Consider the following 14,917-nt stretch of genomic DNA (forward strand, 5'->3'; position numbering starts at 1 on the left):
GAAAAAAGTAAGAAAGAGAGAGAGAAAGAGAGAGAGAGACAAAAAAGAAAGAGAGAAATAAAGAAAGAGAGAGAGAAAAAGAGAAAGAGAGAGAGAAAGAGCGAGAGAGAGAGAGAGAAAGAGAGAGAGACAAAAAAGAGAGAAATAAAGAAAGAGAGAGAGAGAAAAAGAGAAAGAGAGAGAGAGAGAGAAAGAGCGAGAGAGAGAGAGAAAGAGAGAGATTCTTCCGTGGGGCCCCAAGTCTTCGGCAGCCACGCCCACGGAGATGAGCGCGATATATAGGAGAGAGACCTGCTGGTACCAAAGGAACTATGAGAAATAGACCGCGGCACTTGTTACCCCTCTGAGGCTTACCTGCAATGACATCATCATCGCAATGACAAGAGGGCCCACCGAGAAGGGGGCCACCTAAAGGGATTTGGGCGTGAATTACCTGAAAAGGTGTGTTTTGGATGGTTTTCCTGCCCGTGGACTTCCTCGTGGAGTTACCTGTGCTGTGATTTTTGCGGAGACCAAGTGACTCGAAGTTCCTCCTCACCCCCAGCAGTCATTGCATGACAGTGAGAGGTCGCGATGAGTCGGAGATCTCGACGCTGGATTTTAAGAGTTTTACTTTGCCTGGGGATTGTTTACCTAAAAATTGGGTGAGCTGCGCTTTTTTTTTTTAAATGCGCCACGCTGTTTTCGATTTTAAAAAAAAACAACCTGCGCCTTAACCTCTTTATAGACCATTCGTTTTAACTAATAGACAGCCCCCGTTTACCTCACAGTCAAAATTGATTATACGTCTTGCACTGTTACTGGCGTTGTCGGAGTCGCTTTCACAGCTTTGGACGTATATTGTCAATTGCCGGCAATGAGTTAAATTAAAGTTAAAAAAATAGAACGTTTTGCCATAAACAAAGTATTTCAGGTTTATTTCTTTTATAAATATATATAAACATTTTATTCACTTATAATTTCGATTTCATAACAAATATTTTTGAAATTGTGTGAAAAAAATCCATAAAAAATTACACTACAAAAATTAAAAAAAAAATTAAAAAATGAGACTGTTGTGTCCATGAGTAGACGCCACATTTTAGTGATGTCGATCATGTTTTTTTTTTCTGTTGCAAAATTAAAAACTACTTGCCATATAAAGTTTTTAAACTGCTAAGGTCACTAGATGCTCTTCACCTTTATAAATTAGTCAAATTGTAGTATTTGCAACCAAAGCGTGTTCCAATTTTTGTTCTTATGTATGATGTTGTGAATTTGTGCACATTTTGAAAATGCACCTGCCTCTGAACTATTCATGGCAACACAACTCAGTTCAATTCACATTTTGTCTTCCGTAGGGGCTTCTCATCTGTGGTGGCCCTGGGCGCGAGCATAATCTGTAATAAAATTCCCGGTTTGGCACCCAGACAGCGGATTATTTGCCAGAGTCGCCCAGATGCTATTATTGTCATCGGCGAAGGAGCGCAAATGGGCATCAACGAGTGTCAGTTCCAGTTCAAAAACGGGCGCTGGAACTGCTCGGCCCTGGGGGAGAGGACTGTCTTTGGAAAAGAGTTGAAAGTGGGTATGTTGCTATCTGTTTATGTTTGTTAATAACTAGAAACGAAAAGTCAATTTCCTTTTTACACTCAGCTCAAAATTGTTTTCTCTGTGCATATTTTAACACCCCATTTATCTGTACTTAATTTTTTGTGATCATAAATCTATCATTCAAAGGGATGAACATAACCAGTTAAAGCAAACAGCCCCAAAATGCAATTTAATGTCACAAAATTTTTGAAAACATCATTAAGATCTATACATATTGTGAATTGTAAATCCAGTTATTATTGCTATTGAATTATTTGTGCCAATCACAATTTTTTTAAATGGATAGTTTATACTATTTGCACTGTTTCCCCCACATATCTTGTTAGAAGTGTCAGCTGCACTCCAGACTTGTTACCAAGCACGGATAAAAGGTATCTGGAGCCAACACTGTAACAAAGCTCTTGTGAATAGTTCCAGCCTTTCTTTTCATCCCAGGCTGAGTCCCATGAGACACAGTTTCACTGGTCTTTATCCAGTCTGCTGATGGGTGCTGCAGCTCCCACTGTAAGGGACGCAGAGCTTACCACGGGTATAAATTTCAAGTGAGGAAAGTACCATGTTGGAGAAACTAGTCAGCTCAGGAGCAGTTCGGAATCTTTGAGAAAATTCTAGTTGGGAATCCTTGCAGTTTTTGTACCCCGCAAAAACTTCACATATATATGTATACATATATACCCTACTCAGTGCTATAGAAATCAAACTAAAATGTATAACCATTTTTAACGCAATGTTTAGAATCACACAGCAGCTGTGAGATACCATCTTGGTTGCTGCCACTGAAAAGAAAAGATAATCCCGGTCACGCTGTCGGTGCCGTTTGACAAGCTGTCCTTTATCAATGAGCTGTTTTTGCCCATCAAGAGTGTCTATGGGTGCTTGAAAGCCCACGCTATGTTCAAGGTTTGGACAGCCGTAGCGAATAGATTGGTTTCACCTATCAGATTAGCCTAGAAGCCAAGTGGTTGCAAACGGATGCCATTGTTGGTACAGAGCTGAGCAGAGTTGTGTGGCTTGGACTTGTTCTTGTAAGTGTGGGTAGTGTAAGGTGGAGAGAGAGCATGAAAGAAAAGAGAGATTTTCACGACTATATTTCCTTTACCCATCTCTTCCATCAATAAGTACATGCATTTGAAGTCCTCCTATGTACTTTGTAGGCGGATCAAGGCACAAGAAAAATCCAGAAAAAAACGAACTGCACTGAGCTCAGATGTGACTGAGTACGCCGGCACACCTTGTTTTTTGGCCCGGAGCCCATTTAGTCTGTAAAAATGTCAACATAATTTATGCCTCGATATGAGGTTTTTTTCTCCCTCTGTCGTTCCTTCAAAGGTAGAAAGGTGGTATGCTTCTTAGACCAGCCAGATGTATCTAGTGGTAAACTCAGTGGCAGGAAGATTCAAATAAATTACTGATGTTAACAAACGACTCATTTTTTTCTTATATGAGGATGGATATAATCAGATGCTTCCTATGAAGCATTTCAGACATACAAATTCATATTTTTAAGCCTTTGCCTGCCGTTGATTGGGACAGACAATCCAGAGTTGGATTAAAAAGGAAGTTTTTACATTAGCCATTCAGTAAGTGTGTTTACTTACTACTTCCAACACTGAAACTGAGAAAACGGGTCAACAACCCTTTTATTAATCTCATGCATTAACATTTTATCATTAAATAACTGATTAACTACCCTTGACGGCAGTAGACGTCCATTCCATTTTGACTGGGAGCATCTGGCAGCGATCGAACGATCATGATCCTTCAATGCTAGCCTTCCCAGTTAAAATGAATCCTATATCTATCGCTGTACAGCATTTTATATCTCACTCAATAACTATTTGTCACAGTCTGACAGTTTAACCTTTAGTTAATTGTCAATATTTCCGCTTGTGTAAATGATTTGTGCACTAAACTTGGTGAAGATAACGGCAGGATGGAGATGCGCATTTCTTATGAGTTTGCACAGAATGTGTCATTTCTGAATGGATCAATAGCTGTTCCCTCCCTGACAGCTCTCTTATTCATGCTGCTTTGTTGACTAAACCGCCAGCAGCCATTTTGGTTCACAGGCAGGACAGTTTCCAGGTCAGGTTTCAAAACACCGTAGCCCTTCAGTAATGTGTTACTGAGACCATGATCAATCCATATCATGTTAATTCATAATCCCTAGTTTTCATATTAAAAATATTAACATGTAGCAATTTGTCATCAAATACATCTTTAAAAAGGTTTATAAATAGATTGTGAGCTGTTTCAATGTAATCCTCCTGGTAATTTCATGTATTTGGTGGTCAGTTAGTTAATTATGCACACTACAATGCAATTTGAAGAAATAATGCTTTAAGAATTGGTTGAGTTATATTCATCGGAATTAAATTAAAGTGTTATCAAACTTGGCTTTCGTCGATAAGTGATTAGCCCGTCAGCCTCACAGTTCTTTGATCGAAGGTCCGATCCCCGTGGGTCCCTAGTGTGCGTTTGCATGTTCTCCCCAGGCTTGCATGGATTTTCTTCAGGTATTTCGGTTTCTTCCCACATCCCAAAAACATTAGGTAGGCTGGTTGAACACTCTAAATTGCCCCTAGTTGGTACCCGGACGTCCGTTCGACAAACTGTCTGTCGACCAAACGTCCGTTCGACGAAATGTCCGGTCACGCCCCTGATTAGAAGTGTGTGCGCGAGTGGTTGTCTGTGTCCTTGTGCCCTGCGATTGGATGGCCACCGATTCAGTCTCCCCCCCGCCTGATGCCCATAGTAGGCTGGGATAGGCTTCAGTACACCTCGTGACCCTTGTGAGGATAAGCGTTTCAGAAAATAAATCAATAAATGAAGCTCCAGTGGATAGTGTACCGGCCACACAGTTCTGCGCTCGAGGTTTCGATCCCAGGTCTGGACCTTTCTGTGGGGAAATTGCTTATTCTACATTGGCTTGCGTGGAATTTGGTAATGAATGAAAAAACTAATATGTATGCATTATAAATACTATTCTTGTCCTTTGCAGTTGGTGTCATTATTATTTTAAAAAATATATGTTGCAAGTTATGTTGTCCGTTACCTAAGAAAATTTAAAGAATACTATGTTGATAGTTTTTAAGCAGTTGATTAAAATACAGTTGTGGTAAACTAACATTAAACACTTATGAGAAAATGACAATACTGCGATTAAAGTACAAAATATGTTTTGTTTTCGAACACCTACTAAAGTGTTGACAGCGTTTCCCAGCTACTTTTCTGCAGCACACTGTCGGTAAGCAATGGTCAGGTATGCCGCGGGAAATGGCAAAAAGTCATAAAATGTAATATTCAGAGAAAAAAATGTTATATGAATATAACGAGATTAAAATTAAACTATTATAAGGTTAGAATCAAAATATGATGAACGGTAAATTGTACATTATACTATTAAAAGATGTAAATTGGGAAACAATCATTTTGTTGCTTATTTTTCTCTAACATAAACCGGGCGGAAGTTGTTTGGTTTGATGGCATCCACTTTTGGCCAAGAAAAGTTTTTTTTTACGTAATATTAGAAGATTTAAGTAAAATTTGAAATGAAATCATAAAATTATGCGATTAAAAACCTTTAATTATTTATATTTCGGAGGGCTATATGATTCCTGCTGATAAAACTTTGATGAGAATAACTATTGTTAGTATCGGCGACATAAATTGAAATTAAAAGATTTTCAGATGGTGGTGTGCCTTGAGATTTTTTTCAATGCAAAAAGTGTGCCGCAGCTAAAAAAAGGTAGGGAAACACTGCTAGATGATCGAAGATGCTAGTTAAGCACTCATTGTGCATTGAGCGTTATCTGAACTAGTTGGCATTGGCCCAGTAAACGAGTGGTTAGCGCGTTAGCCTCACAGCTCTGGGATTTAGGGTTCAAGTCCAGGTCTGTCCACCTTTGTGGATTTTGCAAGTTCTATCTGGGCTTGTGTGGGTTTTCTCTGGGAATTGTGGTTTTCTCCTACATTCCAAAAAAACATGCATGGTAGGCTGATTGGACACTCTAAATTGGCTTTGGGGATGGGGGTTAGTGTGCATGGTGGTCGGTCTCCTTGAACTTTGTGATCGGCTGGCGACCGATTCAGGGTGTTTCCAGGCTCTGGCCCGGAGACAGTTAGGATTGGCTACAGTACCCCCCGCGACCATAGTGAGGATAAAGCGATTCTGAAATTTAGATGAGGTGAGATTATGTATTTGGCCTTTATAATATTGGGATATCCTTTTAAATTACCTGTTAAAAAATAGCTTGAAAAAACATCATGAAAAAAAATATATTTTTTGTGCCAGGTCACTCATCCCTACTGTGTAGTATTTACTGAAACAAATCACCTGTAGCCAACATTCCTTTCTTTGATACGTTTTTTTGTATGTGTTTTCAGGGAGTAAGGAAGCTGCCTTTACGTATGCAATCATTGCAGCCGGAGTGGCCCACGCCATCACCGCCGCCTGCACGCAGGGTAACTTGAGTGACTGCAGCTGCAACAAAGAGAAGCAAGGTTTCTACAGCCGGGACCAAGGCTGGAAGTGGGGAGGCTGCTCGGCAGACATCAGCTATGGCCTAGGCTTCTCCAAAGTCTTTATTGATGCCCGGGAGGTCAAACAAAATGCAAGGACGCTCATGAACCTCCATAATAATGAGGTGGGACGCAAGGTAAGATGCACCCATCTCATTTTTTGGCTCAAATTCTCAAAACCCAAGTAATAGCAGAGACAAACTTTGCCAAAGATCTGCTGAGCTTGAACAAGCAGGCCAAAGATGGCTGCTTTGTAGGAAAACAACTTTCAAAGTGAGAATGGTTGATTGCAGCCCAGATGAGCGCAGAGAAAACATATTAGCACATTACAAAAAGGCATCCTTGTTTCTTGAGGAGTAGAGAATTACTATACGATTACCTTTATTTCAAATGCCCCGCTATTATGATAAATTGGTAGCTTTGTGCTTGTTTTATGCACGAAAGGATTGCGGTGATGAGTGGTAGTCAATGGGCTCTTTCAATTCACTTTTGCTTCGTGGGTGTAATTCGATTCATTGCCATTGGTTCATTCGTATTCAGAGACATGACTAAAATAATGATACACTTACATTTTCTGCAAGAAATAAACAGAAGCCCCAAGACAGACAACAATTGTGCGGCCGGATACAAAGAGGACAAACATAGCGTTCTCCTGCTCCTTTCAGCAGGCCGGCACAGTGTGACAATGAGACTCCATTTGGTCTAAGAGGTTAAAGACCAAGTGGAGTGACGTGCCAAACAGCCGGAGAGGACCTGGGGAAGAATAAAAAGTAGCTTGGGCCAAGTTAACTCATATCCACTCTTCCTTTCCCTGTGCCAGAAAAGCCTGATTCACACAACCGGCACGTTCATCACCCCGCTACTTGAAAGACCTTGCACACAATCGCCCTGAGCGGATCATTTTCTGTGTGCCTGTCAGGGCCTTGAATCCAAATTGGCTTTTCTGGACAGCAAATTTGTCTTCCAGGAAACGTCGAGCAGTGGGGTTTGTGCTTTTCGCTAATAAAGGGGCTCTCTGTTTTGATAGCAACCCCCCGCCTCTATTTATGCTAATCAAATGCATTGATGCTGGGCAGAAGCTCCCCTGGTCCAATCATCCATACAAAGGCTGTCACAAGTGTTGGTCACACAACAATTGATGGATTAGGGCTGTTGAACCCAGCAACTTTATGAAGTAACTTGAGGTTTGAATGGCAATGATGTTTTACACAAACAACTTTGAGATCGGGGCTGAAACAAATTATTATTTCAACTAATCACCAGTGAAGTACTTTTGGCGATTCCAATGCTTGAACCATTCATTCATTCATATTCTGAACCGCTTGTCGTCACATGGGTTGTTGGTGGTGGTGGAGCCTTTCCCAGCTGACTTCGGGCACGAGGCAGGACGCACCCTAAATCGGTGGCAAGCCAATCGCAGGGCATGAGGAGCATTCACGCTCACACTCATATCTAGGAGGAATTTAGTGTGTTCAACCAGCCTACCATGCATTAGAATGTGTGAGGAAGCCGGAATATCCAGAGAAAACCATGCAGACCCTGGCTGAACATGCAAACTCCACACAGAAGGACTGACTTGGACTCGAACCAAGTACCCCAGAACTGGCATACGCGCTACCTACTCACCTGCCGGGCCGCCCAATAAAAGAATGTTTAAAGTTTTTTCATGTTTGATTTTAAAACATATCTATCCCCTTTTTTATCTATTGAAAATCACAATATTTTTTTTAAATGAGCTACTTTTATGATTGATTAATTACCGGTTAGTTAAGGAGTGGGCAATTAGTTTTTAAGGGTGCCACATGAAAAACCGAAAATATTGTGGAGTGCCGGACCAAAACACGTCAAAACATCCCGTGATTTGACCGCGTCGCTGCCAGCTACTCCGTAATCCTCAAAAAATACAAGTAACTGGGCTGTGTCTCTGACATCACGGCTCTCGTGCAAAGCCAAGGAGAAAAAGTCAAAACCTGCCACCTTATATTGCAGCTGAATTCCCAAGTTCAACCCTTCTTGTCACGGTTCGCCTGGACAATAGACTTGTTCAGATGCTTCTTTTTTCAGGGCATATTAGTGCTGCAGAGTCCACCAAGCACTCTTTAACAAATTCCCCTTCGGAGAATGGGTTACTGTTTTTAGCGATGTTGTGAGCTATCACAAAGCTCTTGGTTGCTGTACCCCTAGATCCGTGATGCTTGTTAAAAATTCCTTGCCGCTTTTGTAGCTGAGCTAGCAAAGCATCTGATTGTTTTTAGCTCTTTGAGCCTCACAAAGTTTTTTTAATTTCTATGAATGTTAACTCTGGTAATGCCGATTCAAATTATAATTCTTAAACACAACTATCAACTCCCCGCAAAATAAACTCACGGCTTTACCACTGATTAATTAAATACTTGTGTTAAAAACTCGGCATTCAGCATCTATCTTTCTTTTTTTAGCATCACCCGGCATTTTGGAGAGCTTAAGTTTTTGTATTGCATCATCATTATGCATGTGGATATAACAATGACTTCAAAATAAATGCAATGCCAATTTAGTCCATGCCTGAGTAAAAATTAGAAATTATGTTTATTTTATAATTTCCAATTAGCCTCAGCCGGGCCGGTGTCGACCAACCAGGGGGCTGTATGTTTCATCTTGTCAAGAAAATTCCTTTTCCGGCTTATAACGCGCCTCATTGTCATCAGGCCAGGCTTTAGCAGTAATCCCAGTCACTCTACGCCTCGAATGCTCACTCTTGACATTTGTGTGTTGTGTGGTGACTACATACAGACGGGCTGATATTTGACACTTTATTTTGGCTTCTGTGTGTACGCTATAATGCAGCAATGTGATGGCCTTCCGTTTAATCCACAACAGCGGGGTGTTTGCTTGTCATGTTGCCATTGAACATCACATTATAGACAGGGCAAAATTCTTTTAAAAAATGATTATCAACCCTATTATGAGGATATGCTTGTAGACTGTAGTCGCGTACTAAATCGGATACCATTTTGGGCACTTGAAACCAATTGCAATCCTTGGCATTGCTGTATCGGCCGATGCTAAAGCTGTCTTTTGTAAAAATATACAAAATCTCTCTCTCTGTCTCTCCATATAGGTATTTATAAAAAGCTGCCTCGTGGTGTTGGGGTTTGCTTGACTTTGGTGCAGGCAGGCGCGGGCTCGATTCTCGCTGGTGGCGATATGATTGGGAGTGCGGATGGTTGCTTGTCTCTTTGTGTGCCTAATGACTGACTAGCAACCAATCTAGGGTGTAGTCTGCCTTTCGCCCGAAGACAGTTGGGTTAGGCCCCAGCAACACTTTCGGGCATGAGCAGTATGGAAAGTGAATTTCTCACTCTCTCTCTCTCTCTCTCTCTCTCTCTCTCTCTCTCTCTCTCTCTCTCTCTCTCTCTCTCTCACTTTATCCTCTCACCTCCACTTATCACATCAACTAGGACTTTTATCCTTGACTGACTTTTCATTACAGTTTTGAAAGCCATATTTTCCAAATGTTGCCAAATTGTGACATTCCATTAAACGCTGTCTTTCAAAAATCCCTCGTAATTCTTTTTTACCGAAGAAAGACAGAAGCCCAAAGCTGGTGTATGAGTGAGAGAATTGGGTAGAAGTGAAAATGTGACCGCGTGTCACATCCTATTGCGCATTAACTGAAAAGATCCATTGAGCACTTGTGATACATTTTGATATTGAAGCATCTGAAAAATTTCCTCATATAAGTGTAAAAACATGGTTACGGTATTTGAGTGATTTCTCTTCGTTTTGACTCTTACTTTATTACAAAATTAAGTTTTTCAAATTAAGATGTGTGACCAAAACATAGCTAATGACATCCTGTATGTTTTACAACAAAACAACGAGTCGTAAAAAACACTGTAATATTTGCTATTATATTTGGTCCGGATTTCTATAAGTCATGTCTGAATAGATTTCTCTTTCTTTATATTTTAATTTTTGTGACGGCTACAAATAAAAAAATCAAAGAGTAGGAAAGGCCCATTTTTTGGTTTATATTCAGGGCCCCTTACGATATTAATATTGGTATCGCTACAAAAGTTTTTCCTGTGAACACTCTCAAACTGTTTCTCTATCTCTAGGTCCTGGAAAAGAACATGCGTCTGGAATGCAAGTGTCATGGAGTGTCAGGCTCCTGCACCACCAAAACCTGCTGGACTACACTTCCCAAGTTCCGTGAGCTTGGCTACATTCTCAAGGAGAAATATGGCAATGCAGTTCAAGTGGAAACGGTCAAAGCCAGCCGCAACAAGCGGCCGAAATTCCTCAAGATCAAGAAGCCGTATTCTTACCGGAAGCCCATGAATACAGACTTGGTGTACATAGACAAGTCACCAAACTATTGCGAGGCAGACAAGGTGACGGGCAGCTTGGGAACACAAGGGCGGGTATGCAACAAGACTATGTCGCACATCAGCGGCTGTGACCTGATGTGCTGTGGCCGTGGTTACAACACGCACCAGTACTCCAGAGTGTGGCAGTGCAATTGCAAGTTCTTATGGTGCTGCTACGTGAAGTGCAACACATGCAGTGAGAGGACAGAGGTGTACACATGCAAATGAGAATATTTATTGGCCGGTGCTATGTGGTCCTGAATGTGTCTTCTTCTTTTGACGAACATATTGGTTCTTGTTACTGCTTGAGAAGCTGCTAGTGGACTGGGAACTTTTGGTGTGTTGGGATGAAATTCGATGAAAAACTGTCAAGGGACAAACTGCACAGATCATGTGCGATGGACACACTAGTCTTCAAGCGACAGGGACACGGACTGCCGACAAGAAACGGAAAACTGTGCGCGAGAAGGCTGTGCCGTGCACACTGCTGTCTTCACTCATGGAATGACTCAGCCATGTGGAATATTTAACATACTGTGTTTTATAGAATGGAGATAATTAATATTAATTTATTGGATATGAACTACTGATTTTGTCCATTGTGGGTCACCAATATAACTCAATGTCGGGAGGGCTTAGTTTATTAAAGGGATCGGAAACTGTTAACACACTGGATTTGAATCTGCCTCCACTCAGGCAAACCTTTTTAACTCGTGCCCACTCGTATCTTCTCTCTGTTTGCTGCTAGTCCCGAAAATGCCATTTGTTTAGGTCGGAGCTTCAAAAATACAGGCACGTTTTCCACTTTTTATTTCTTCATAGAGTATATTTTGTAAGAGCCTATTTTTGTATGGATGTCTTATTTATATCTGTTGCATCATAGTCCACATTAAGATCAGACACCAGTCTGTAAAAAAATCTACTTAAGTTTGCCCCTGTTGTCTGCCACCATTGTGTAATGTGAGATATAGATTTTTTTTCTGTTTGTCTGTTGTTTACTGCATTTCATGACTACTACTGATGGAATACAGGAACAGAATAACACCAACAATGCAAGACGTCATTTTTTATTCTTCTAAAATACAGTTTCACCTTGATTGTTGACATTATTTACTTTACAAGAGTGGTTTTGATTATTTTAAAACTCAAAAAGTAGTGTACGTTAGTGTAGTTACCCCAAATTCTAAATTAGAAAAACAGTTGTTAGCCACAAGGGAATGGTAATGTGCTTGACTATTTCACTGCCATTGACGATGCTAGACGTCCATTAATGGACTTTTTTTTCATACTTCTCCCTTCAACTAAAATTAGTAGACGTCCTATCCATTTGAACCGGGAGGGTTAGCAGAGAATTCATTCCCATATCAAGCAGATTGGATGTTTAATGTCATCAGTGGCAGCCAATGATTAGGGATTTTATTACCCATAGAAGTTGCCCCTAAAAATTCCGAATCTTTTATAGAATTTATAGTTGAAGTTGAATACAAATGAACTGCAGGGGATTAAAAAATAGTGTTTGAAACATTTACTTTAGTTTATGGTGGTGCCACTGGAAAGAGTGTGTGTTCCAGTGGTTATACATGAGTTACACTTTGTAATCCACTGATTTAAACCAATGTTAATAATAATGCCCAAAAACATTATTTTGCCCTACTGTTTGTTGGTGATAAGAATATGGTTATGCCACTATCATTACATGGCATCCCAGAATTTTATGGTTTTTAATGTTGGTGTACAAGCATGTATAAATTGTGCTTCACAGTATGAACACATACACACACACACACACAGACACACGCACGTCTTTATCAAGATAAAAAAAACAAATATCCTGCATCATACTTGCCAATTGGGCAACAGTCACCATGAGCAATTGTCTTTAAATGTCTATTAATTTAACTTTCATTACAAAAATTAACCAATTACTAATTTGATTAGTGCTTTAATCATTAATGTAATGCAGAAGTTAATTATTAATCTCCTCGGTCACTCAAATATCCCCATAAAGGTAAATCATCGTATCCCGTTAGGTCTATGTGTACAATGGTGACCAAAGAAAGAGACATCCTGAGAAAGGGGAAAGTTATTCAGTCTTAATTGAAGGCCTGTCTTGCAGACTGGGAAGTGGTTGAACGTGTTTGAGGAGAAGAAGTGTTTGTGCCCTAATAGCAGGGTACCAGTATAATTGATGAGACCAGTTGAGCCGGCTGTCACGGTGATGGCTTGCTCAGTCGGGGGAGTGGGAGCTGTCAGGTGATAGATGACTCGCACATCTGCGTCATTCACTTCTGGGCAATACGTTGCTACAACAACCCCAACAGTGCTCAGAAAATGCGGGGCAGTCTCCAAGAGAGGCCGGCTGACGCGTCAGGGAAATGTTAACGATGCCGGAGTCCACGGCCGTTACAGATTCCACTCTCATCGGCATGGGAGTGGAACATAGACAAACTTAGAAGTCCTGATGGAAAACCTGCTCCTGGTCATTTTCTAGGACAAATAAATGAAGCATGTAAAGGTTTTAACTTAGAGGCATTTCTAAGCAATTTCCTCAGAATAATTTATAGTCTTTCAGCCATTTCACGTGTCGTTGCCAGTGCCAATCTACCCTGGAGAAAGAAAGATTGAAACAATAACGGCAGCTAGTCACTTTTTGTCAACAAGCTTTTCATAATGAAAGAAAAGGCTATTGTAATATCAGGAAGCTGCTCAAAAACCTGAGGTTATACCCAAATTGAGGATTTGCATAAATCACATGATACGATGTAGTCGGGTCCTTATTTTTACTTTCAGTGTGCAATGAGAGCATGCATGTTTTGGAAGATGATTTTATTACAAGACCTCAAAATATTGTATTTAGAAGGATTTTTCGCCAGATTCCTTTTTTTCATGACTTTTACTTCAAAGATTAAGTTGTAATGTTATTGTGAGTATGGTAATAATACCTACTTTGGAAATGATACGACTTGGTCGTTAGTTTGGTAATACATATAATACATTACACATCAATGTTACTGGTTTTAGTTGTGTGTGCAGTAGTTATTTGCCAAAAGTCTAGTACATTGTTTAATGAAGCTCATCTAAAGAAGAAAAAAAAACGTCTTGCTTTCGCACCCTCAAATTGTTCAAGAACTTGCAGTGTTGTTAATTTATGGCATAATATTAAAACAGTTAGAACAATGGTCATTTTGTTGACCTCTTTCCTTAGTTTCAGTGGTAGAATTGGCATAGTTACGATACAGTACGAGGTCTTCTTAAAAACAGTTCATTGGTTGACCAAAAATGGTTTATCTAGCATCATCAATGAGTTATAGCACATCTTCCGTACCGCTTAACCTCGAAAGGCAGGGGTGCTGTAGCCTACCCCATGGACACCAGGCGGGGGACACACTTTGTTTTCCAGCCAATCACAGGGCACAGAGTGAAACAAATAACCAGTCATGCTCACAATCACATCGCTTACTTAGTGGGAGTCAAAACCAGACTTCCCGCACCGAAGTCAGGCAGAAGAACCACTGCACCAGTGAGTGGACAACTTGTTATTTTTTTTTAGTGTGCTCTATTTAAATGTGCTTTTCTGGAGTTCTCTTTTTAAAGATACTTTAAATCCTTAATTTTCATAATGGTTTTAGACATTAAACCTTTAACAGGAGTAGCTAAGTCCAAAATTGAAACCACTGTGGTTAGCTCCTGATGATCCACCAGCAGTGTGTTCCAGCAGCACAAAAAGAAACCACATAAAGGTCGGTGTGGCTTGATCCCCCCCAAAAATGCCACCTCCTTTGATATTACATTCCCTGTGCAATCACTGACATGCTAATTATACTGTGAACACTGTTTTTCCCAAAACAGGATCGGGACCATGCCAGGTTGCTCAGGGGTGTAATATGTAAGCCTCTGTGAGATTTGGTTATGTTCCCTGTTGGAGTTATGATTGTCAAAACATGCTCACTTTTGGAAGAGGTGGGTAAAGTTATATTAAGCCATAAGTTCCTGCTGGGTGTTTATTTCATCCTTGCTCAATATTTCAAACACACCCTGAAAATTTCCTGACTTTACCAAGATGCATTTGTGATCTGAATTAATCCATTCACTCCCACTGACCACGATAAACCTTAAGTCTATTTGAACTGGGAAGATAGGGATTGAATAATCATTTTTGGGTGCCATTGCTAACCAATTTTGTTCCTTTTCCCCCACACCAATGTTGACTACTACTTATATTACTTATTTATCATATTATTTATCTATTACTATTTATTGATTATTTATTTATAATTACTATATATTGATTATCTATGTGTTTGTTTGTTTGTTGAGTCCATAGACTCAACAAGTGGTGCGCTCTCAAGAGGTTGGCGTTGAACGTCCCCATAACCTTGAAAACAATCCTGGACTTCAAACGGAACAAGCCCGCTCCACTCAGCTGATCTCACTTGGAATACTTTATTTAT

At 40.3% G+C, this 14,917-nt stretch overlaps 1 protein-coding gene across 1 annotated transcript; it reads left to right on the forward strand.

Annotated features, from left to right (window-relative positions):
- The first annotated feature begins 321 nt into the window (after positions 1-321).
- LOC144201911 (protein Wnt-7a) lies at positions 322-11,796 on the forward strand. Its single transcript, XM_077724751.1, has 4 exons — positions 322-644; positions 1,341-1,567; positions 5,980-6,251; positions 10,215-11,796. The coding sequence occupies exons 1-4, from the start codon at positions 574-576 to the stop codon at positions 10,692-10,694; spliced, it is 1,050 nt and encodes a 349-aa protein (XP_077580877.1). The 5' UTR covers positions 322-573; the 3' UTR covers positions 10,695-11,796.
- The last annotated feature ends 3,121 nt before the right edge of the window (positions 11,797-14,917 follow it).

The sequence above is a fragment of the Stigmatopora nigra genome, chromosome 1 (assembly GCF_051989575.1).
Source record: "Stigmatopora nigra isolate UIUO_SnigA chromosome 1, RoL_Snig_1.1, whole genome shotgun sequence".
Classification (NCBI taxonomy): Eukaryota; Metazoa; Chordata; class Actinopteri; order Syngnathiformes; family Syngnathidae; genus Stigmatopora; species Stigmatopora nigra.